The sequence below is a fragment of the Adiantum capillus-veneris genome, chromosome 26 (genome assembly GCF_014529385.1).
Source record: "Adiantum capillus-veneris isolate H3 chromosome 26, ASM1452938v2, whole genome shotgun sequence".
Classification (NCBI taxonomy): Eukaryota; Viridiplantae; Streptophyta; class Polypodiopsida; order Polypodiales; family Pteridaceae; genus Adiantum; species Adiantum capillus-veneris.
In genome coordinates, this window is record NC_140956.1 from 84,584,716 (window position 1) to 84,609,684 (window position 24,969).

General features: G+C 43.6%; 1 protein-coding gene across 1 annotated transcript in view; it reads right to left on the minus strand.

The window, feature by feature from the left end:
• The window catches only part of LOC147423758 (small ribosomal subunit protein bS6c-like), a 38,746-nt gene extending 28,196 nt beyond the window's left edge, over positions 1-10,550 (minus strand). Inside the window, exon 1 of the mRNA XM_086502102.1 lies at positions 10,059-10,550. Coding sequence (XP_086358228.1) covers positions 10,059-10,373 — 315 coding nt within the window. The 5' untranslated portion in view covers positions 10,374-10,550. The remainder of the gene's footprint in view (positions 1-10,058) is intronic.
• Positions 10,551-24,969: the final 14,419 nt, after the last annotated feature.

The following is a 24,969-nucleotide window of genomic DNA, read 5'->3' on the forward strand; positions in this document are numbered from 1 at the left end:
GCAATGGACTTTGCAACTTGGTCTATGCCGATGACAACGACGATGACGACGACGACGACGATCGCTGAAATCTGAGATCTTCTAATCGCTGAATTTCGGGACTGTTTCGGTGGCTGAAAATGACTGTTTGGCTGCGTTTTCTGAGGTAAATCTTGGGGGATCTGCTGCAACCAATGAGGGCTGAATCTGCTGCTCTGCTATAGGCTGAAAACGCTGCTGTCCTGATGTCGCTAAGGCTGAAAAACCAAAACGCTGGTTTTTAGGGTTTTTTGCATTTTTAGGGTTTGCTGCGTTTTTAGGGTTTCTGAAAAACGCTGAAGCTTCTGAAGTCAGAAACGCTGGCCTTTCTCTTCTTGCTGGCGATCTCTGGCATGGGAGGAACGCTAGGGAGAGAGAAGTGAATTGCCGGTGATGGTGCTGCGGGGAGTGGCCTCGCCAAGGGAATGGAGAGGGTTCTTGCTGAGAAGGTGCCTGTTGAGCAAGGTGCTCCTGCTGCCTCTTCTGCAAGAAAGTGCTAACTTGGGTTTGCTTATATATTAACTTAGCAAAATTGCCCTACCTACTTTTGTAGGAAAGTCACTTAAAAATAATAAGTGAAAATCCCAATAAATAGGAAAATAGGCTAAATGCACTGGAAAATTCCCCTAACTGATGCTAATGGATTCTGATGGGAATTCCGATGATCATGCTGTGTGCAACCGGAGGATATGCATCTATGCTAAGTGATTGGGCATGCACGGTCTACGAATAGACTCACAAAAGTGCCAGATCACTACTAATCTAGACTTGACGGAACTGACTGAACCCTGCTGTGGTGTAGCTTGTCCACGGACACATAGGGTTGGGATGTGTCACGTGACATCCCCTCCTTTTCAAAGTGAGGTACTGGTACCGAACTGTATGGCGTCGAGGGAGATCGCCAACAGCATCCGGAATCCTGGAAGGGACTCTTCGCCGGCCCACTCTGATGTGTGGGTCGTGCGGTACTTGAACTTCATAAAGGTCTGCAACGCTTGCTTCTTTGGGCCGCGCCGAAAGCGACTCAAAGTCTTCTGAATCTCCTTTCTTACTTCAACTTCGTCTAGAGTCCTGCTTCTTTCGTCTTCAAGAATCTCCATGGCTGAAAATTCCTGAAACCATCTCCAACACAAAACCATGAACATACCCATTCCATGTAAAGTGAAAGAAAAAAATATTGTCTTGTCTAAAGACTGTGCATGCAATGTAGATGAACATATAGACGGAGTTACAACCCGTTCATCAAACACATGCAAACAATGCGGTCGAATCTTGTCTGTGTGATCTAAATCAATCAACTGTGGCAAATCACAATGGAAATGCCCATGCTTGGTGCTCATACAATCATGTGCTCTTTCGGAAACTGTTTCATGCCAAGGAAGAGACATGGAATGCGCCTTCCTAACATGCAAACTTTTCAACTTTTCATGAACAATCCGCATACATCCGTGCTCATCCATGAGAGAAACGTGCTCAACATACAGTATGTCATGCCTAGAAAAAGGGATCACATAACGATGCTGACTAAAATACAGGAAACCGTCACGAATGAAACACTCAAACAATGCGTGCGTATCAATCATGCGAACACACAATACTTCCTGTGATGGTTCTTTGGACCAAGGCTCGAGAGCCAAGATCGCTTCTTCTTAAATGATCGAATCGTCTTGTGGGGTTTCTTTGGACCTCGACTCGAAAGCCAAGATCAGATCTTCGTGACTGCTCGAATCTACAATGAGGTTAGCTTCGCTAGAAAAAGCATCCACTAACACATCATCCTTGTGAACAATCACATCTTCTTCATGCAACTCATCATACTTGTGAGAAATCACATCTTGATCATGCAAATCATCATGCTTGTGAGAAATCACATCTTGATCATGCAAATCATCATGCTTGTCATTGTCATCCAAATCATTATGCTTATCCTTGTGCTTCAAATCATCATGCAAATCATTATCATTCAATTCATCATGCTTCTCATCATGCAATTCCTGTGTGTCATGTTGTGGAGAAGAAGAGACTGAGAGAGTCTCCTTTTCCCGATTCTGTTGCATCTGTGTCCGAGCTTGTGAAAAGAGTCGCAATAACTCTTGCATTTGTGCTTTGTTCTCGCGATAAAATTCTGCTTGTCTTGCTTTGTTCTCTTGATCAAATTCTGCTTGTCTTGCTTTGTTTGCTGCTTGTCTTTCTGCTTCGGCTTCTGCGTGTCTGCGTTCCATTTCTTTGAATTCACGATCCAATTTGGCTTGTCGTTCTTTGGCTTCCAAGCGTGCTTGCTCGCGCTCACGCGCTATGGCTGCCATTCTTACTGCATTTCTTGCTTTGCGTTGTAAAGTCTGTTCCATAAACAACAGCTTCAACTCCTCCTTTGGAGTTAATGCAATCGGTGTCGTACATGGAGAAGGGTCAGAAAAACCTCCTGGTGGGGAAAATTCTTCTTCGCCTCTCTCATGCTCATCACTTCCAAGCGAAGTATCCAATCCGCTTCGAGTGATGACCATTCTGAAGTCGTGGGTTCTTGTGGGTTCTTGGGGGTTCTTGAGTTCACGAGAAACCTAGGTTCTTGAGGTCCTTGATTCGTGAGAATCTAGGGTTCTTGAGGTTCTTGAGTTCTTGGGGGTCTTGGGTTCTTGGGGTTTTCTTTCGCTTGCAAATCGCGTTGGAGAAGGATCTTCTCTTCACCCGAGTTCTACTCTTTTCTGCGGGCGTACCCCTTGGCGGCCTTGCGCTCACACCAAGGTTACTTTTTCCCCCCTCACGTCGATTGGCCAGCCGCTAAGTGCACGGTCCGCTCTCAATGAGTGAAAAGAGACACAAGGGGAGGCTGGACAAGCCCTTCTTTCTTGGGATTCTTGTCACTCTTCAACAAAACACGATTAGGAATCGCCACGCCCAAGTAAACTTGGGTTTGTGCAATCACAACAAGCAAAAAAAATTCTTGTGGTTCTTGTGGTTCTTTCCTTGAGTAATGCAGAACACTTCCAAAGCTCTGATACCAATGTTAGGTGCAGCGGAATGAATGTTGTATTTTCTCAAGATTAGTGATTCTTATTGCTCAAGGTTCCTTTTAGTTCTTAGGGAAAGAGAGAGCTTTCCGTCTGTAGAGTGCTGTGGTCACGAACAAAGTGAGTGGATATTGTGCGTGCAAGTGAATGAGACTGAGAGAAGGAGAGAGAAGAGATACGACACCGAGACGTTGTAAAACCCTCCTCCGAAGGCCCCACTCTCGTCGGCGAGAGTGGTCTATTCTTTGATTGCACAAAGGTGTATAATGCGTATGCAATGGACTATGCAACTTGGTCTATGCCGATGACGACGACGATCGCTGAAATCTGAGATCTTCTAATTGCTGAATTTCGGGACTGTTTCGGTGGCTGAAAATGACTGTTTGGCTGCGTTTTTTGAGGTAAATCTTGGGGGATCTGCTGCAACCAATGAGGGTTGAATCTGCTGCTCTGCTATAGGCTGAAAACGCTGCTGTCCTGATGTCGCTAAGGCTGAAAAACCAAAACGCTGGTTTTTAGAGTTTTCTGCGTTTTTAGGGTTTCTGAAAAACGCTGGAGCTTCTGAAGTCAGAAACGATGGCCTTTCTCTTCTTGCTGGCGATCTCTGGCATGGGAGGAACGCTAGGGAGAGAGAAGTGAATTGCCGGCGATGGTGCTGTGGGGAGTGGCCTCGCCAAGGGAATGGAGAGGATTCTTGCTGAGAAGGTGCCTGTTGAGCAAGGTGTTCCTGCTGCCTCTTTTGCCAGAAAGTGCTAACTTGGGTTTGCTTATATATTAACTTAGCAAAATTGCCCTACCTACTTTTGTAGGAAAGTCACTTAAAAATAATAAGTGAAAATCCCAATAAATAGGAAAATAGGCTAAATGCACTGGAAAATTCCCCTAACTGATGCTAATGGATTCTGATGGGAATTCCGATGATCATGCTGTGTGCAACCGGAGGATATGCATCTATGCTAAGTGATTGGGCATGCACGGTCTACGAATAGACTCACAAAAGTGCCAGATCACTGCTAATCTAGACTTGACGAACTGACTGAACCCTGCTGTGGTGTAGCTTGTCCACGGACACATAGGGTTGGGATGTGTCACGTGACACAACGTGTCTTGGCTCGCAACTCCGCCGCCGTGTCATCTTCTCTCTTTTTTTTTGCAATTGTTTGCGAAGTGCCAAACTGTTGCCAAGTGTCTAGATTGCGGTCATCTCTGTGTTTCCGTCAGATGCCTCACGGGAAGTGATTACAATGGTATCAGAGCTTCAGGCGTGTGCTTTTCCGAAAGCATACCGGTCCAACCAAAGAGGAGATTGTAACAAACTGCTGACGTATCAAAGCACTAAAGAAGGGAGCCAACTTGCAGATGCCGGCCGAGGGGCCTAAACCCTAAGAAGAAGAAGTAACAGAAGAAGAAGTCCTACCAACTTATGGGGACCCTGTCCGATGGGGATCCACATGCCAAAAAAATTATTAAAAAACTGATGACGTGGCCGATTTTGAAAATTGCGCTGGCAGCTTTTTGGCTTTGCTTTTGGACCAGATGCTTTTGAGTTTGAAGGCTTTCTACTTTAAACTGCTTTTAGGGCCTAGGGCCTTTAAATATGAGGTTAGGGCTCATTCTTTGGCATGCTTCCTGGAGAAAGTGCAGAGTCTGGAGTACCAGCTTGTACTGTATTGATGCAATATAAAGAAATACCGAAAGGGGCGCCAAGGTTTGGGGCCAATACTCTCTGGGGTGGAATTCCACCACTCCATGACGCGTGTCGTCTCTCTCTTTCAGTTAAGTTGTTATTGAAGTGCTAAAAGTTTGTTCAGTTTGTTCTTTTCTATTGGCACGTGGTGTCCGTCTTGTGATAGAGATAGAGCAAGATGGCACTTCCGATGTCACGTGACACATCCAACCCTATGTGTCCGTGGACAAGCTATAGCATGATCAGGGTTTAGTCAGTCAAGTTAGTCTAGAATAGGAAGTGATCTGGCACTTTTGTGAGTCTTCGTAAACCGTGCATGCCCAGTCACTTAGTGTAGATGCATATCCTCTGGTTGCACACAGCATGATCATAAGAATTCCCATCAGAATCCTTCAGGGGAATTTTCCAATGCATTTAGCCTATTTTACCTATTTTTGACATTTTTCACTTATTATTTTTAAGTGACTTTTGTTGGAAAGTAGGAAGGGCAAATTGAGTAAGTTTGTATATTAGCAAACCTAGGCTAGCACTAATTGGCAGAAGAGGCAACAGGAGCCAAGCTCAGCAAGCAACTTCTCAACAAGACCCCTAGCGTTTTCTTCAATAGTCTAAGCCTAGCGTTTTTGAAGGAGCATCAGCCTGGCGTTTTGCATCAGCAACATCGCCACAGTACCCCCTTGCCCTAGCGTTTTGCATCAGCATCATCGCCACACACATACCATCAGCCAGCGTTTTTGAAAAGCTACATCAACCTAGCGTTTTTGATAGTTTTCAGCAGCATTTTCAGCCACAGCAGTGCAACGTTTTTCAGCCGTGAAGAACCTGCAAAAGTCAGCCCTAAAGAGTAGCAGATTCAGCCCGGAAGGACCATCAGTTCTCAGCCTAAAGAAACCTCAGTTTTCAGCCCTAAACCTGCAGATTTTCAGCGTCAAAGACCCACAGAAACAGCCCCAAAATCAGTGTTTTTGGACTAGTCGCAGATTTCAGCCCATAGCGTTTTTGGACAGCAGATACCACATTGCAGATTTCAGCCCTTATGTCGGTGTCGTCATCCCCGTCGTCATCGTCGACATAGCCTAGACTTGCATCAGTCTCATGCATACCGTTTGTACCAAATTGTGCAATCATAAGTAGACCTCTCTCGCAAAGAGACCAAAGAATCTTCGTGTCCGTGCCCTGGACTTACTAGCCACTCCCACCCTTAGTCCATAGCAGATTGGGTGTGCTCCCATCTTCATCCCTGTCACAAGACCAAGCGCCATGTGCCAACGGAAAAGAACACACTAAAAAGACTTTTAGCACTTCAATAACAACTAAAAGAGAGAGAGAGAGAGAGAACACTTGACACGGAATAGCGGAATTCCACCCGAGAGAGGACCGACCCCAAACCTTGGCACCCCTTTCGGTATTTCTTTATATTACTTGAACTCAGTACAATGCCGGTACTCGCGCTTTGCACCTTCACCTTGAAGAGTGCCAGAGACTGAGCCCTCTGCACATATTTAAAGGCCCTTAGCCTTGAAAAGCGATAAAATAAATCACGAAAATCCGTACAGGTTGCCACGTCAGCAGGTCAGCATGAAATGCGGAATTCTGTACAGGCTGCCACGTCAACAGGTCAGCACAAAGTGCGGGAATCCGTACAGCTACCACATCATCAGATCACCGCGTGTGTTTCTGTGTGCTTGCTTTATTTTAATGCCTTTATGCCACTTGGGCCCCATTGGACGGGGTCCCATAATTTGGTGGGAACTCTTTTTTAAAAATAGGCCACCAAACACTCCCTAGACTGCAGCCTGCGTCGCTTGGAGGTTCAAGCATACAACCAAACGCTCCCTAGACATCCCGTTTGCGTCGTTCTGAGGTTTTCCAACATACAACGAAACGCTCCCCAAACACCCCATCTACGTCGTTCCGAAATTCAGACAATACCAAAACAACATTTCTCACTACCTTACTCGGAGTAAATTACCAATCAATGAAACCATTAATTAAAACTAAAATCAAACAGTTCAAATTGGCACCAAGACACGTTTAAAATAGATACCATCCATTTCAAACAAATTTCAAATAATACTTCCTCAAACAGAGTTCAAAAGTATCTAACTACAAAACAACTCGAAAATTCATTCAGGTTTTTGTTCGGACAACCGAACTTTGAGGACAACTGGCTTGTCCTTCTGCATCAGGGTAATGGTTCGGTTCCGGGTGTGGAGAATCGTATCATTCTTGTCGGGCCAAGGCATGCCCAAAAGAACGTCGCAATTGTCCAACTTCATAATATGAAAATCGGCTTTTCCATGATAATCTTGGATAGTCACTGGAAGAGCACCAATGAGCGGTACCACTTTCTGAGTTTGCCTCGTGGCTAGCTCTTACCTTCTACTTCTCCACCCTCTGCATCATAATCAAAGTGCACTTGCTTCAAGAATTTTGGATGGATGAAGTTCTTTGTAGCTCCAGAGTCAAAGAAAATAAGGGCTTTCAAGCCGTTGACTTTGCCATATGCTTGACATAATTCACTTGTACTTTCAAGGCATGTGCCATAGATATCAAGGACTAGTCCAATAGCGGGTCTAGCTCTCTTAGTTGGAGGTGGCTATGAGGATTGTTCTGTTGTGGGAGCAAAAGGTTGCTCTAAAGACGTCGAGGCTCGCTCAGGACATGTAGTGAATGTATGCCCTGTTTGAAAACATTCGAAGCATCGAGCTTCTTGTAAAAGGGTCTCTTGTTGACGCTATGTCAGACGAGGCCTTTGCAGTTTGGTTTCACGAGACTCCCGAGAATTTGTTCATTGTTGTCGAGAGGTTTGGTTGGTGGTCAGAGTTGAATCTGTGGAAAACTCCAACTTTCCCTTCATCAGTTTGTAGCCGACTGCGGCATGGTCCATAAGTTCTTGCATGGTTGAGACTTGCTTGGATAGACAATATTCTTGCAATGGTGATGCTAGTCCAATGGTGTATCGCTCACATTGGTCCTCCAAGGAAATGAACTTAAAGAAGGACACCGGAATGTAGACGTCGAGAAGCCTTTGGTTATAGTCGTCTATGGTCTCTGTGGCAAGCATTTTCAAGTTGCCCCATTCTGCCAAGATCCGGACTTCATAGAGAGAAGTCATATAATTGCGTGCAAATATTGTCTTGAAAGCTTGCCAAGTCCTTGGAGCATGCGCTTGCGTCGCGATGGAACTCCACCACTGCATGGCATTACATTTAAGAAATCCCGCTGCTTGAGAAATCTTGGATTCTTTTGTATAGTTCCCCAAAGCATAGATGTTGTCGAATTGCTGTAGGAACTGCAATGCTTTCTTTCGACCTTTCATCCTGAAGAAAGTGAAAAATTTGACTATCATGCCGTCATCCTTGAAATCTTTTGGTTGGTTAGGTGCGTATCTCGGGTACGGATAATAAGGGTATCCATATGGACTCCAACCCTGGTGGTGGTGGTGGTGGTGGTGAGGGAGGTGGGGGCAACGGCGGTTGCACAGGATCAGGGTCAAATGACAGCACCATATTCCTGAAGACTCCCCCGATTGGAACAGACGGCTAGGAAGGTTGCCAGTCGAAGCTCTCGTACTTTGGTGCCAGAGGAGGAGGTACCACTTGGGGCATCAGAGGGGGTAACATGTAATTCAGAAACTGTTGAAAAATGTGGCATCGAAAGATTCTCCTGAGGATGCCGTGAAAGAATGTCGCGAAGCTGGTCGAGGAGAAACTACAAGTATTCTGTTGAATCCATGAACGCCATGTCTTGACACGTCAACAGTTTGTGACAATTGCTCTGTCTTATGGGGCATAAGCCATAAAGAACCCAAGACCACTTGGCCTCTGTAGACCGGAGAATGATCTTGTTGACATGGATGGAGATCAGAGAGATTCTACATAAGTTATCTATTTTTTTCTCCTTTTTCAGGAGAAAATTGATCCTACGTCAACCTACACATGGGAGCTATGGAGTGGGATGAAGAAGAAACGAGAAGAGAACGAGGAAAAGTTGAGCGTGCCATTGCAACCACGTGTAAATTTGAGTGCAAGTGATTGCCTAAAAACTAATGATGCAACCAATGCTATGAGGGGAGTACCTTCTACTTCAGCTTGCCGCTCTCTCATGTATGCTATGGTTGCCACTAGACCTGACATTGCTTATTCAATGGGAGTCAAGAGCAGGTTTACACGTGAGAAAACTAAAAGAATTGAACAAAACTAAAAGAGAGACGACACGACACGGCGAAGTTCCGTGCCCAGAGAGCCTGGCCCCAAAGAGATCGCACATCTGATTGTATTGGGTCTGTTGCTCATGGTAGTCATGGGGGGCTGATCGCCCCCTCTTCACCATCTCTGGCGTTTATGTCTACTCTCTCTCTCTCTCTCTCTCTCTCTCTCTCTCTCTCTCTCTCTCTCTCTCTCTCTCTCTCACGCTTTTGCACACGCGCACTCACACTTTTGTAGGACATGCATAGGACTTGTGTCCCGTCTGGAAACATTTAAAGCATCTGCCTTCTTGCAATAGTGTTTCTCGTTGGCGAGGTGTCCAACGAGGTCTCGTTGGTTGAGTGGCGTTGTCGCAAGAATCCTAAGAATTTATGCGTGGTTGTCAAGGATTCTGAGTATTAGTCGGTTGATCTTGTTACATGCTTGGACATTCCAAGCAAAAAATCAATAGCAACACACAAACAAAATCTAAAAATAACTGAACTTGAGAGAGAGAGAGAGAGAGAGAGAGAGAGAGACGACAAGGACCAGCAGAGTTCCATTCCCAGATGCACTGGCCCCAAAGAGTGGCACCCCTTTCGGTATTTCTTTATGATTGCTTCGCAAAGGTCTTAGGCCCAACTCTCCCAAGACTGCGTCTAGATGCGCCCTGAGAGTGGCCCTCTGGGCACTTATAAACAATACAAGGGGATGCCCAAAAGCATAGCCCCGTCCACACTCAACCATTAGAACTCGCAGTTACCACTCTCCTTGCTCTACTATGTGTGAAGAGAAGACGTAGAAGGGATGGCATCAAAGGTCTATTAAGTTTTAACTCATGACATCCTTCAAAAATCAAGTGTCTCTTTTTACCCATTTGGTCTAGTGAGAAAACACACACATGGTGCGCAAAGCATCAAATACCATTCATTCCAAAGGCTGCATTATCCACTTCATCCACTTCATTTAGTATAAAGGAAGATAGACAGTTGCAATACACTAAAGGGCACGAGGTGTCACCCAATTGTAGCTGATATGTCTACTCGTGTAGTCGATAGGAAAGGTTGCAATACAGAAAGGGGCTAATATACAAAATGGAAAAGGCTGTGTTACACACTGAACGTTTGAAAATGCAACATCAGAAAGAGGCAGTACCTCATCGTATCGCTGGGTCCATGCAAGCCTTTCCTCTTCTGTGATGTCAGGGCGCAAGACCACAGTGGTCTCATAGCGGCGAAGACCCCGGGGGAGTGATTCCTTGGGAGGGCGCTTGGACTTACGGGAGGAGGGAATTGCTGCTGGGTCCGGCGGGGGATCGGAGGAAGCGCTGCCGTTGCAGCAACGAAAGGCAAGGGTGTGCTTGCTGTTGAGAGGCCGCACGGGGTAATGCAAGCGAGGCAAAGTAAATGAGGGCGCTGCGGCTACGCATTCCGAGGAGCCGAGGAGTAGACGGCCCCCAAAGGAGCCCATCTCGTTCCCTCTGCAACTCAGCACGCCACCTTCGGCCCTCTTCTATCACTTCCTGCATGAGTCCTTCCAGAATCTGCCATTGCACCTTGAATGGAATTGAGCCGTTTAATTACGTTGGTCTCAACCCAGCACAAGTTACTAGTTACTCAGCTGGACAACGTCTTGAGTTCAAGCTGCATCCTCTTGTATGGTCCCCTCTACATCCCGGGTCACGATGTGCATGTGTGATTCCCTCTATGGAAGCAACCACTTCTCCACTTGAGGCAACTAGAGTTTGGGTCCCTTGGTAAACATCTTGAGTTCAAGTTCCATCCTTTCAATTTGTCAACGTGCACGTTCCTGTTGCACCTCCCGAGTTGAATAGCTATGGCTCTCTCCTAACCATTAAATGAAACGATCCTATGTTGTTGAATTAACCTTCATCTCAAACAAGCTCAATTGACCAAAACAACATAAAAAATATTGTTGGCTCCCTCTACAATGCTCTTATAGATGCAATGACTTCTCTCTACCTAACACAATTGAAGAAGGGAAACATGCATCTGAATCGAAACCTTGTTCACACATATACTCTTGCTCCTTCTTAGAGATCATTGTTATCCTATTGCTACAAATATGTGGTCCAATCACATTGAAAGTTATCACCCACATTACTAAAAGGTTGAGAATGAGGACAAAGGGATGGCATGTGTTAGGGGAGAATTGACTTGCTTACTAGTAGAAATCTCGGGGGGTTCACCTATAGGAAATCATCTACATCATATGCGTTCAAAGGGTATTAAAAAAATCATTGTTCATACATTTTGTGAGGTAATAAAACAACCCCTTCCTCTTAAGAAAATGATATGATTTTTCCCAAAATACAATAAAAACTCATTATGTAAAAGTAAGCATGTTAAAGTTTTAAAGGTTACCAAATAAAATACCCCTTCTTTGACTCACATGCTATTCTTAGAATTTTTAGGATGCACCACTGAGATAGAAATACGGTATCAACAAATAGGATAAAATATTGGATATGCAAAAACTCTCTAGTCTTTCTCAAGCCCCATTTCTCCAGACTCAATTGTACAGGAAAAGCGAATGCCACTAAAATCCTCTAGTGCACTAAACCAACAGGGACCTAACAAAGTAAAAATGTTACCACGAACCACCTCTTCCACAAAAAGTGCTAAACCATTGCACCGATTTTTTTTTTGCAAAACCATAATAAAGGATGGGTGAGTGAAGTCAAAGGTGCCACCAAATGTTATAGATGCTATCATAAAATCTAATATCTAAACAACCCAAATGATTTTCTCATATTAAACTGATCATTTAGTGTGGGAGAATAAACGAGAACAAGGGTTAGGATATAGACATGTGCTTATAGATCTATCTCAACACGGGGCCAATGGTAATGGGGCCCAAATGAGAGATGGTCTATCAAAGAGCAAGGCTAACCAATGGAGCATAAAGACCTTAGGGTTAGCTTCATTGAAGCCCTCCAATAGTTAGTGTTAAAAGTCCTTTGACCTTAGGTAAGCTAGGGTTGTGCTTGAGGTGGGAAACCGGACCAAGCTTAAGGTGTTTGGCATGCCTGATGATTGAGATGCTTGAAGTGCTTGATGATTGAGATGCTTTAGGTGCTTGTCATGCTTGAGATGCTAGGGCTGTACTTGAGGTGAGAACCCAACCCAAGCTTGAGGGGCTTAAGCGCCAAGCTTGTGATGAGAACTAAGCCCAAGGTTGAGGGGCTTGAGGTGGCACAAAAGTCAAGCCCCTAGCTAGGTTACCCTCATGGTGTGCCTAAAGACTATTGGTTGGCCTTCCAAGGGGTCCAATGGTAATTTAGTGGATTTAATTAATTGTTTTAGCATTTATCAAGCCCTCTCTCTCAAAGGGGAAAGGGGGACACTTGTCCCAAGGCTACCCTTGTTGCTTGGTATGACTCTTGCTTGTGATTGGCTAGGCTTGGAGGGGTCCAATGAGCTTCAAGCATGAGCTACAAGGAGGGGTTGACCAAAGCAAGTAGGGGGCTTGCTTAGGGGGTATACTCTCCCACGCACACTTACACACATTCTCATTGTGTAAAGTGAAAAGTGCAAGAGCTCCCTCTCCTTCTCCAAGCAAGTAGAGAGGTTGAGAGCCTACACCAACACTCTTAGCTATGGAATGCAAATCCAACCAAGAGCCATGCTTCAATGCTTAAGCTTGCCATCTTCTCCGTCTTCATTACCTATTATGTATGCTAGCAAGAAGAGTGATGATAAGTGAGGAACTAGTTCTTTCTCCTATGAAATGTTTCTTCTTCCTCTTCCCTACCCTCATTCCCTGCTAGCTCTTTCCACCTTCAAAGGTGTTTGAGGTCTTGCCTGAGGCTTTGGATAGTTAAAGCTTTCCACAAAGTTTATGTTATGCTTGTGATGCATGAATCTTTCCATCTTCATTGCATTACCTAAGTCACATGGAACACAAAGATTGTATTGTAACAAGTCTCTCTTGATGGGAGAAATCATAATACAAATGCCTATTGGAGGGGGGACCGGCTCCACATAAATCCGGTCCACAACTATTGTCATGTTCTCAAATTCTCTCTCTCGCAAAAGTATTGTTCATGCCAAGTTAACTAAATGCTATGTTTATTTTGCTATCTTCAATTATGATCACCTGCTATGCTCACAAAGTAATTTTCTAAAAGTACTCTCTCTAATTTCCGCTACTTTCAAGTTAATAGGCCAATTCCATTATATTGGTATCAGAGCATTTGGTTTCTCTTTTCTTGCTTAAGAAGAGAGGTCCTTAAGTAGCCTATAAATGGTTGATTTTTTTAATTATATTAGGGTAAGTGGAACTAGGATATAGTATCTGTTTTGTTGAGCCCGCTATGCGGGATATGGTGCACACCTCGGGAGCTTTGGACTTAATGGAGTCTTTTTAGACTTGCCTACGGCATTACCGTTATTGAGCCATAAGAAGTCCAAAAGGAGCTAGCTCTCGGCAACTCTGCTATGTTAGACCTACTCCACTACTCTCTATAATTAACCACTTCGAGCCATGGGTGTAGATACTTAAGAGCCAATTTTCAAAGGCTAAGAGGAGTGGCAACTAAGGTTTTGTTAACATGGCTGACAATAACCAAGAGAGTAGAATGAACATTGATAGCTTTGATTTTGCACATGAAGGTGCTAATGATGATGCCCCCATGTTTGTGAATTATCTTGTAACTAGATTGCAGCAAGCTATGGGCAACCCTGCTTTGCAAGCCGAAGTTACTCAACAACTTCGTGCTTATGGGATCTCCCTTCCTCTCCAAGAGGAGAGAGAGCTTAGGAGGCCTCTTGAAGAGAACCCCAAAACAAGACTCTCTCCCATACGAGAGGAGGAATCCAAAGAGCAAGAAAGCAATGAAACTTTAAGTTCCTCTAAAGATGTAGCTCCACAAAGATGGCGGTCTAGAAGATCGCCAACTCCTCCCAAGAGGAAAAGATCAACACACAGTCCTTCTCCTTGTCGATCATTTCGAAAGGGAAGAGAGGAAACAAAGGAAGAAAAGGGCAAGAAAGAGGTCACCCTCTTCTCCTTCTTCTTCACCTTCCTCGTCTTTCGATGAAAGCTATGGCTATTCTCCTAGAGAATACAGGAGGGGAGGACATCGCATGTAACATTTAATGGCCTAGTAACTTGTTTGTAGCAGAAAATAGCATGAACATAGTGAGAATTTCATTAGAATAGATTCCTAATGAGCATAACAAGAGTGCTTGGGTGGAGAGAGCAACAAAAAGTATAACACCTAGTTAGATAGGCATGAACAATACTTCGAAAGAGAGAGAAATTAAGCTATTGACAATAGTTGAGGACCAAATTTACATGGAGTCGGTCCCCCCTCCAAAAGGCTTTGTATTATAGGTTTCCTCCATCAAGAGAGAATTTTACAATACAATTCTTTGTGGTCCTTCAATAGCTAGCTAGTGCAATGAAGATGGAAGCTTCAAGCACTAAGCAAAACACTTATAAAACACAACATCAATTCCCTCACGGTCTCAGATCCAAGACCTCACACACCGTCGAAGATGGTGAGAGCTAGCGGTATGAGAGTAGATGGAGAGGAAGAAGGAGTAGTCTTACGAGAAAGATGTACATCTCCTCACATAATCACTCATATTAGCATAGCATAGCTTAGTAATTAGCATGGTAGAGGAGATGAGCATGCATTGAAGCTTGGCTCTTGGTTGGATTTGCATCACAAAGCCAAGAGTTGTTGGTGTAGGCCTCCCTTCTCACGAGCTTGGAGTAGGTGATAAGCTTTCCATTAAAGCTTGAGAAGGAGAGAGAGAGAGAGAGAGAGAGAGAGAGAGAGAGTCTTCTTGCTTCACACATGAGCTAGTGTGAGTGTGTGTGGAATAATGCCTTGAGAAATTCAGCCCCCTCTCTCTCTCTTGGTCAACCCCTCATGCAAATTACTCATGTTGACACCCCATTGGACCTCTTCAAGCTTAGCCAATGAGAATTAAGTTGCATAAGTGATAGCCTTCTGACATGTGTCCCCCTTTCCCCTTTTGTGAGAGCTTTAAGTAATTAATTGATGTAACTAAACTCTCATTGGACCCCTTTGTCTTCTGGCCAATAGGAATCAGGCAAGCCAGTGGGCTGTTGAATGCTCATTGGACCCCTTGGGAGACTGTCCAATAGTCTTCTAGAGAGCTTAATTCTTATTGGTTCTTTTATAAAGTGTTTTTAAATTAATTAAACTAGATTTACTCTAGCCTAATTCTTGGACCACAACCTTTGAATTTTAGGACCTTAGCATTTTGGAAGTCTTAATGGGCTGAACCTCAGGGTCTTTAAAGCCCATTGTTGCACATTGCTCTTTTGCAGATGGCCCCCCCTTTGGATCCCTCTTTTCCCTCCTTTGGATCCCTACTGTGGTCGGTCTGCCAGCTTAACCAATATTCTAGCTTTTTCTCCCCTGGTACTTTCCCATATTAAATGATTAGTTTAACATGAGAAAATCATTTAGGAGAATTATATATTACTTATTATGACATTACCTCTCTTGAAATCATAGTCGTCCTCGACTATGGGGTAGAGAAGATAAAGCCTATTCATTAGTCCTTTTTCTAGCGGGTAGAGGATCCATATCTTACCCTATGACATCGTTCCAAAATGGATGACTAGTCCATTTGGCGCTTGAGAGCCTAAGCTGCCGCAAGCATGTCTGCACATTAGTCCTATCAATCTTCCATAGTAGAGTGACAAAGCTCTACTTGGTGTTTGGGAGACGTCGTCTCCGCAAACTTGATTCTAAGCATGCATACTACTTCACATTTGTGCACAATAAAGAAAAAGAGAGTCTTAAAAGACAAAAACTTTGTTCATTTTAAACATTTGTACGTTTGCTTACTCTACGAAAGCATTGTAAGCATTGACAAGGTTTAGGTTATCCTTTAATTGTATGCCTTGTATCCATCTAGCATTTTCAAAAGCATAATTTTTAAACTTAATAAGATATCGTCGGATAGTCTTAACGCCTCTTAATACCTTGTCTTCGTGTCGGAGAATGGACTCGGGCTGCATCACCTCTTCTTGGTCCTCAATCTCCGGTGGGTCTTCAATAGTTGGTTCTTGAGGTGGCTCTCCTTTGTAAGGCTTTAGTAGGCTCACATGAAAAGCATTGTGTATGAGCCAATGGCTGGGCAACTTGAGTTGGTAGGCCATCTCATTGATTGGTCTAAGAATATGGAAGGGACCATAGTACCTTTTTGCTAACTTAGCATAGTAATTTTGGTTGCCTGTAGGATTCTTGCCCGTCGTGTGCCTTAATCGAGCCTTGGGAAATTTAAGTAAGACCCAATCATTTTCTTTAAAGGCTTGGGCTCTTCTGTGCTTATCAGCAGCAACCTTTTGCCTTTGTTGTGACATAGAGATAGCATCCTTAATCTTTTGGAAAGATTCTTGTAGGTCTTGGCTATACTCATCTGCAGCGAAGATCTTCCCGTGTACTTTTAGTAGTAGCAGGGGACTTTTTGATCTTCCCTCAATTACCTCAAGAGGTGCTTTTCCCATGGAAGTATGTACAATGTTATTCTAGGCATACTCCACTAAGGGTAAGTACTCCTCCCGTTGGGACTTTTGATCTACTTCCGTTATATAGGCTTTTAGTAAATCAAGAATTGTTAGGTTAGCTATTTCACTTTGGCCATCCGTTTGCGGGTGTACACCAAAGAGAAATTTAGCCTTGTCCCTAAATTCTCAAAGAGACCCTTCCAGAAATTACTAGTAATTCTAGAATCTCTATCTGACACTATGGATAGTAATGGCAAACCATGGTACTTGAAAATTTGTGAAATGAAGAGGGTTGCCATCTGATGGGCTTTGATAGTCTTTTTGACAGGTTTAAAATGAGCTTGTTTACTAAACTTGTCTACTATCGTCCATATTCCCATGGATAGACTTAAGCAATCCAAAGATAAAATCCATGGATATGCTCTCCCATGGTGAATTAGGGATTGGTAAAGGTTGAAGCAATCCAGGTTGCTTCCCTCTATCAAACTTCGTCTTTTGGCATACCACACATTTAGAAACATACTCTTGTATCTTTGCTTTCATGGTAGGCCAATAGAAATATGTTTCAATACCTTTTAGGGTAGACTAAATCCCTCTATGCCCCACATAAGGAGGAGCACGAGATTCATACATTACTTTCTCACGTAGTGAGTTGGTAACACGTAGTCTATTGCCATAGAGAAGATAACCATCTTGTAAAGTAAATGGTTCCTCTTTCTTCCCTACTGCAAGGGCTGAAATCACATCTCTAAAATCGGGATCAATAGCGTACTCATCTATCATAGTTCAAGATAGATCGTTGTGAGTTGCTATGGAAATCGCATTCACTCTCGGCCGTCTTGAGAGTGCATTGGCTACTTGATTATGCTTGCCAGTAATGTGAGCAATGTGAAAATGAAATTGCAAAAGGAAATTTGCCCACCTCATTTGTTTGTCAGAGAGCTTGGTCCGCGTCATGAAGTAATTAAGGCTTTGGTGATCCATCCACAGAATGAAAGGAGTCCCCAATAAATAGTGCCTCCATGAGTCTAAGAATTGCGAGGAGCGGTTGAATGTGGCTGGTGCATTGGTCAAGCCAAAAGGCATGACAATGTATTTGTAAGGACCAAACGTAGTGCAAAATGCGGTCTTTACAATGTCTTGATCAACTAACCTTATTTGATGATGATAGCCACTTTTTAGGTCAATCCTATTGAAGTAGGTGGACCCTTGTAGCTTATCAAATAAGTCTTCTACTCGTGGAACGGGAAACCTATTTTTGATAGTGATCCTATTTAGTGCTCTATAGTTGACACACATACGATATGTGTCGTCTTTCTTTTGCACTAGTAACACAGGTGAGCAAAATGGAGATGAGGTAGGCCTAACCATGCCCTTCTCACCTAACTCATGTGCTTGCCGCATAATCTCCTCTTGTTGACCTTGAGAAACTCTATAAGGAGGTTTATTAGGCGGTGAGCTTCCTGGAAGAAGTTCAATTGCATGGTCATCTTTGCCTTGTTTAGGAGGTAGTTCACAAGGGATGTCGTCAATAAAGACATCTTGAAACCCTTGAGAAAATTGGATAACTCTAATTCCTTGTGATTGTGTATATTTTCTTTTGCTAAAGCATTAGGTTCATTTTGAGAATCTTTAACAAAAATCATGTACATGGAAATAGAGCTCTTTATTGACTTATTGAAAGCTTGCATATGTACAATGGGTATGGTGTTACCCATTTCCTTAGCATCTATGTACATATCTTTTTTCCTGTACTTAAAAGTAGATTTTCCTTTTAGGGAATTTAACATTGGCAGCCATGCAATCAAACCATGGTGCCCCTAGGATTACATCCTCGTGCTTGAGAGGAGAGATAAAGAAGTCCTCTTTGTCCACATAGCTTTGGACATGGAGCCTCAATTTCCCAATTAAGTGAGTGACTGAAGCTTCTTGCCCCTTGAAAGCACCATCTGCGGGTAGGACATCTCCCATCTCATAGGCTTGGATGCTTAGCTTGGTGGCCAACTCTGCGGATATGAAATTGTGAGTAGAACCAGGGTCAAAGAGAATAAAAGCATCATGTTCTCTTACCTTTCCCCAAGCATGGCATAGAGGAGATCCTTTGCGGTGAGCTTCCTCTTCTTGGATTTCGACCAAGGTAGCTCTAGGAGGCTCATGGTGGGTGTTGTTTTGGGGACAAGTGCGGTACACATGCCCTTGCTCGCCACACTTGAAACAATGGTTATCCTTGCAATAACGCTCAAGATCTTTAGGAGAGAGTTTATTTTTGCCTTTGTAAACTCCCTTCTCCTTAGCATTGTTGTTATTGGAATTGCCCTTAGGAGACTTTTGGACATTGTCCTTCCCCTTAGGCTCATTGGAACCCTTGTTTTCCGTGGGCTTAGGATTTCTCTTAGCCCCTGTTTGAAAATTGATTCGAGAAGCCACCATAGTATGGTGTATAACCGCTCCAGATATGGTGCGTGGCCTTTGTGAGTTGACATACTTCGCCATTTCTTCAGTTAAGCCTGCACAAAATTGTTGCTTTTGCTCTCCAAAATCCATCTTTTTGAAGATAGTGGCTTTGAGATGCAAGGCTCAAAACTTGTCTACATATTTATGAATGGATTTGTAGGGAGAGAGCTTCAAGCTTCACCATATGGTGAGTACTTTGTCTTTGGCATCGGTGGCCAAAAACTGCTTCATAATGGAAGCTCTTAAAGCTTTCCATGTTCGTGGAGCTTCACCATTTGCTCGTAGGCTTGTTCGTAGGCTAGACCACCATTGCTTGGCGGACTTTTGAAAGTGCATAGCTACATGGCGTAGCTTAGAGGACTCCGTGAAGCCCTCATCTCCAAACGCTGCATCGAATTGCTGGATAAAGGCCAAGACTTTGTCCGTAGCACCAAAGGTGCCATCGTAGGTAAGGAAAGAGATACTCTTTCCTCCCTTTTTGAACTTCTTGAGCTTGGCCTCTTCCACGCGGCTGGACGCTTCTTTTTTATGGTTCAAAAGTTGCACCATCGCTTTCTTCAGAAGATGAAGAATTTGAGGAAGATGGAGAAGAGGGTGACCTCTTTCTCGCCTTTTTCTTGCCTTTTTCCTCCTTGTCGGCACCATCACTTTCCTTATAAGAGGAAGAGGATGAAGAAGATGGAGAAGAGGGTGACCTCTTTCTCGCATTTATATTCTCTTGCTTTTTATCATCCCTCTTTGAATTATGGTGTGGAGAGGTGTGCGATGGTATTTTCCGTTTAGGAGGTGATGGAGAGCGTTTTGCCCGCTGTCTTCATGGAGCCATCTCCATCGAGGTGGCAGGAGACTCACTTCTTTCTTGTTCCTTCGGTGGTAGCTCTTGAGTTCTCCTTTGGGATGGAGATGCGTCATCAAGAAGCAAATTTCTGAGCCCTTTGTATGGATCCTCTTATTCTTCTCAAATCGGCGAGAGGCGTCTTTTGGGAGTCTCGCAAGGAGGCTTCCTAGGTACTCTCTTGTCATGGTGGCGAGTTTGGAGAATCCCATGAGCACGAATTGGTGGATACAGGTGTATGCACACCAAACCTTGTAAACACTCACTCGATTTTCGAGGAAAGCCGTGTAATTCTGCTTATGATGATTTGTAATTGTGATGTAATTTGACAATACCCTCTCAACCTCTCTGAGTCTACACCCTTGTAAGTGGCCGAATGGCCATGGGAAAGCTACCTTAACTTTTAAGTCAAAACCCTTAGTTTGGACTAGAGGGATATGATTAGCTTGGAAGATTTGAAAACATGCACTGTGGGGAGCCTCTTGCTGCTACAAATTGTAATCCTCTTTTCTCATGAACTGGTAATCATAATTCATTTTTGAATAGCACATTGCATTCCTTGTCTCTTGCTCTACAATCTAAGTGTAATCATTTTCAATTTTGATGCGGTTTGCAATGCTTTGTTTGTGAGCTAAATGCATTGATTTGGAGGTTAAAATGGTTTTTTTTTAATGTTTTGACCATGGATAAGTGTTTCTATGCTTAAGGAGGACCTTTCCGAGTACTTTTGTTTCAGTTTTTTGCACACTTTTTGTGATGGGTCGTGATTTATGTACCTTCCCACATGGTGACAGAACTTTGTTGGATTGTGCCCTCAGGTGTTGTGATACCTCTCCTTAAGTTTCGTTGCATTCCGAATTCGTTTGGATGCTGAAAAGACGTGATGACCTAGAGCGGTGAGATTGGATGCATACTGATTGCCTGACTAGGAAGTGGTTTATTTGCTTTTGTCGTAGAATGAGTAGCCCTCTGAGTTCAGTTTGGTGAGATCGACACTCTCATTAAGTCTCTGTGCCCCATCCCGAGTCGCTTCCTTGCATATTGACATTATGTTAGTACAAAAGAGCTATGATGTAGACGTGTGTCGTGGCGATCCGCTAACATTGGCACCGCTGCCGAGGAAACCGATCCTTAGGTGCTGAGTGATTCAGTGTATGAAAAAATCTCCCTTCAAAGCTTTTGACACCCATTCCGCTTACACATAGACAGTGAAGCAGCTAGACGTAGGTTTAGTGCTTGGTAGAGATTGGAGTCCGAGACTAACCAGTGCTAGTCCTTAAGAGCAAAGAAAGCTGTGAGTAAAGTACAAGACAATATTTTGTTCTTTGATTTTCCCATGCTTGGAAAGGACTGTTCCACCACACACTCCGTTGTTATTTTTGTACTGTTAAGTTCATTTATGTTTGCAGATTTATTTTAGTTTGTAGGAGTAGGTTAGGAAACAAGTTACACCATCATTTGGGGCCAAAAGGATTGACGAAAAAACTGTCAAAAACCTTATTTTGGTGTTGAAGACCATAACTCTGAAAAGTTGAAGAAGTGATGGTCAGAGCTTCAAAACTGAACCAAACGCATGAATGGTCTGCCCAATATGATATCGAAGTTGCTGCTCTCATCAAAATTCATAAGAGCAAAAGTGTGTTCATATGCAATTCCGCAAGAGGTTACCACAATCTGTTCCAAGATGCCAATGGGTCTTTCCAGATACCCATCTACCAATTGAAGTTTCATTCTAGTCTTTTGAAGAGCAGGTTTTGCCCATTTTTTCCACATTGCTTTGGTAGCTATGGCTATTCCAGCCCCACTATCCAATATTGCTATCGACTTGACCTCTTTGTACTCCACCGGTAGGGTAGTATTTCCTTCTTAACCTTCACAATAATCCCCTACCTTGTTTACTGGTATTGGCTCATGTTTAGTTTGTTTCGAGGGTTGTGTCTTCAGTGTGTTTGGAGAATCATTGGGTGGCAGAATTACCAACCCTATTTTTTCCAAAAAATTTCCGACCTCATCCCAAAGATGCGGTCTGATTTGCAATAACTCTCGAAAGAGTTAATGAAAAACAGATAGGGGATGACATCAGCTCGTGAAGAGTTCTAGTATTCATCATCTTATGATTGGCTTTTCATTGAGATGGTACTTTCTTCACCTCTGATCAAGTTTCATGGTTACCAATGAATGAAGGTAAAGTCTTCAACAATTGTGGTTTATTGTTTTCCAATATCATCGTACCTGCATCCCATACAGTGATCTGATGTCATTTGGGTAGAGCTCATGCTCCAAGTGAATCTTTGGGATGGGAGCTTATAGAAGTGTAGCACTTCCATCTTTTCTATTCCTGATCTGTTCCCATAGCTCATGAGGCCATTGTTCTTCTACTTCCAAAATTGGCAGTGGTGCTTGAGAATACATTCCATCTATTGTATTGGTTGCGACCCTTGTATCCAATGGTGTTTTGTCTATAGAATCTGGTCGGTCTTTCTTTTCAATTCCCAGTCCCTCTATCTCTTGAATCTTTTCTCTGATTAATGCATCAATTTTTGAAGCAGTAGGAAGTGATGGTTTTGTAAGCGCTTGAGCGGTTTGGATGAGCTCCTTGCACATATTTAACCTCTCTTTCTCATAGCCCGGATGACGGTACGTTAACCACCTATCCTCTTGGGTTTGGTTAGGCTTTAGCCTTGCCTCGTAAGCTTTTAAAATTGTGTCCAAAGGTTTGGACACCTTGTCTACCAAGACAGACCCTCCCGATGGTATATCCAATGGTTTTTTATCTCATTGTTTCTCTTAAGGTCTCTTTCCCTTTGCAGCTGTTCCTCTGTTTTTAGTAATTTTGGTTTCCAATGCCGTTTTTTCTTTTTTTTCTTTTGGCTTTCATCTTGTCTCGTTTTGCCTTCCAGGATTTCCTAGGGGTTTGGACAGACAAATTTTCTATCTCTGTTTGGCTGGCTGGGACGTTCCTTACTGCCTCATGTGCTTGAGCTCTAGTGACCGCGTTTATTGAAATGTTCGGTTTTGTTTCTGATGCACTTGATCTTGGCACAATCCCCATTTTGTTCATGGTTGCTTTCCCTTTGTTGTCAGGGTTTTTTGGACAGTGTGGAATGAGATGGTCAGTCGTACATCCATCACAGAATCCAAAAAGTTTTACCCGTTCTTCTTTGTTTGGACAAACTCTCGCCCAATGATCACAGCCACATCCATAGCATGGTCCTACAGGGTGGATAAGCTTGTGGAGCCCCCATCAGTTGTCTTGCTCTAAGAGGATACCCACTAGGTTTGTAGCCCTGATTTGCCATGAACATAAGCATTTTCTCATCGACCAAGTATTGGTTTTTAGTTGGCTGTGCTATGTATGAGGGCTCGGGCATCTCTTCAGGAATTATCCATGGATTGTGTCCCTCTGGAGCATATGCGTTCCCATCAAATCCCCTCTCGTAAGTATTGTTTGGATCTTCTCAATATGAGACTACTTGGACCATACTCTGATCAGAAGGTGGTTCTATGGGTTGAGAAATCCTTACCATAGCCCTATTTTCCTGGGGTAAGGGAGGTTGATGTCCCAACACAGGTTGGGATTTTTCCTACCCTAGGATTGCGTTATTTGGCCCTACTTGGTACCTTGGAGGGGGTGGAAATTGTTGCCCTCCATGTGGTTTGTATTGTCTCTCTCTAACATAGTTCCGATTATAGAAACACTCGTGAGTTTCATGGTTTGTCCATTTTTGGTAGACACCACTTCAATACTCACTATGCGTTTACTCGTGGCCTTTGTTGAAGGTTGCATCACTGGGTTGGATGATCTCCTCCACATGTCTTGCATTTTTGGGTGGGTGGTTGTCGTGTGTTTGGGTTCGTCCTGTTTCCTTGGTTTATCCTTCTAGTCACTTCCTCGATCATTTGATCAACGTCTGGCATAGTTGGGTTTTGCCCTCCCAATTTTGTTGTGGACTCACTAGTGGTTGAAGAGGTGCTACTTGTCCCCTGATCTGTGTCTTCAGTCACCTCCCCATAGGCCTTGCAGTTATCTACCAGCAGATACAACGCCTCTTTTGTGACTTGCTCAAAAGTTACACATGCCTTCAAGTGCAAGTCCTTTTTTAGCATGTCATTTTGCAATCCTTCTATGAAAAGGACTGACAGTCTTTCATCCTGAGGTAGTTCTTGAGCAGGGCATCTTTCTATGTACTACTTGAAACGAAGCGATGCTTCTTTCACTTTCTCTTTCTCCTTTTGCCTAAATGCATAGATCTGAGAGACAGTGTTATGCTTGATCCCCCTCTTTGAGAATTCCTCAGTGAATTCCAGAAGAAGTTGCTCGATACTTGGTAATTCCAAGTTGTTTAATGGTTGGAACCAAGTCAAAGCAGTCCCTTCTAATGTCAACCCAAAACCTTCATATTGAGTATGAAAATTAGTTACCTGTTCCGCTCTCAACACTTGTTTGAAGATCGAAACATGGGCATACGGATCTCTTGATCCATTATAATTTTTGGGCACGCATTTTGCCACCTGAGATGGTCGCATACATCTGGTCTCTGCAACCATCCTAACAACACTTGGTCCGCCTGGTGTGGCTTCTCTAGGTTCATAATCTCCTCTTGGCAATACTAGTGGTATCCTATCCGCTATACGTTCGTCAAGTCGATCTCGTGTAATAGTCGGAGGGACTCTAGTGGTGTAAGTGACATCAGGAACAGTACTGCCCCTATATGTGTTCATGGAAGCCCTGGACGTCGTTGATCCTAAAGGCCCTGTGTTTGGAACTTGTTCATGTCCAAAAGACGACTCCACCCTAGTTCTCACTGGGCTCACATGTACAGTCTCAGGTGTTGTGTGAGTAGTCGTGGTTTTTACCTCTTCTGGATTTACATAGTATTGGTGGAGTGGTCCTCCAAAATATGTATATCTCTCTAATTCCTTACCATCCATTGGAGAGTACTTTTGGCCATACTTGTCTATTATGACCACCTGGATACTTCTCCCCTCCGTGTACATGTAAACATACAAGTTTTTACGGTCAGTCAATTCCTTGATGCGGGGCTCGTCACATCTGTAATAGAGTGTTTGTTCTCCATTATTGAACTTATATAGCCCCACATACGTGTTGTCTATATTAAGGTACTTTGTCTCATTGGTACGTCTAAGTACCACGTTTTGTTTCTCCATTTTGGGTGGTTCATTGGCCAGCTCATTATCTACCTTGTCCTTGCTGCCAGTCATTCCCCATTTATCCACAATAAAAGGGTTATGAACCACTAG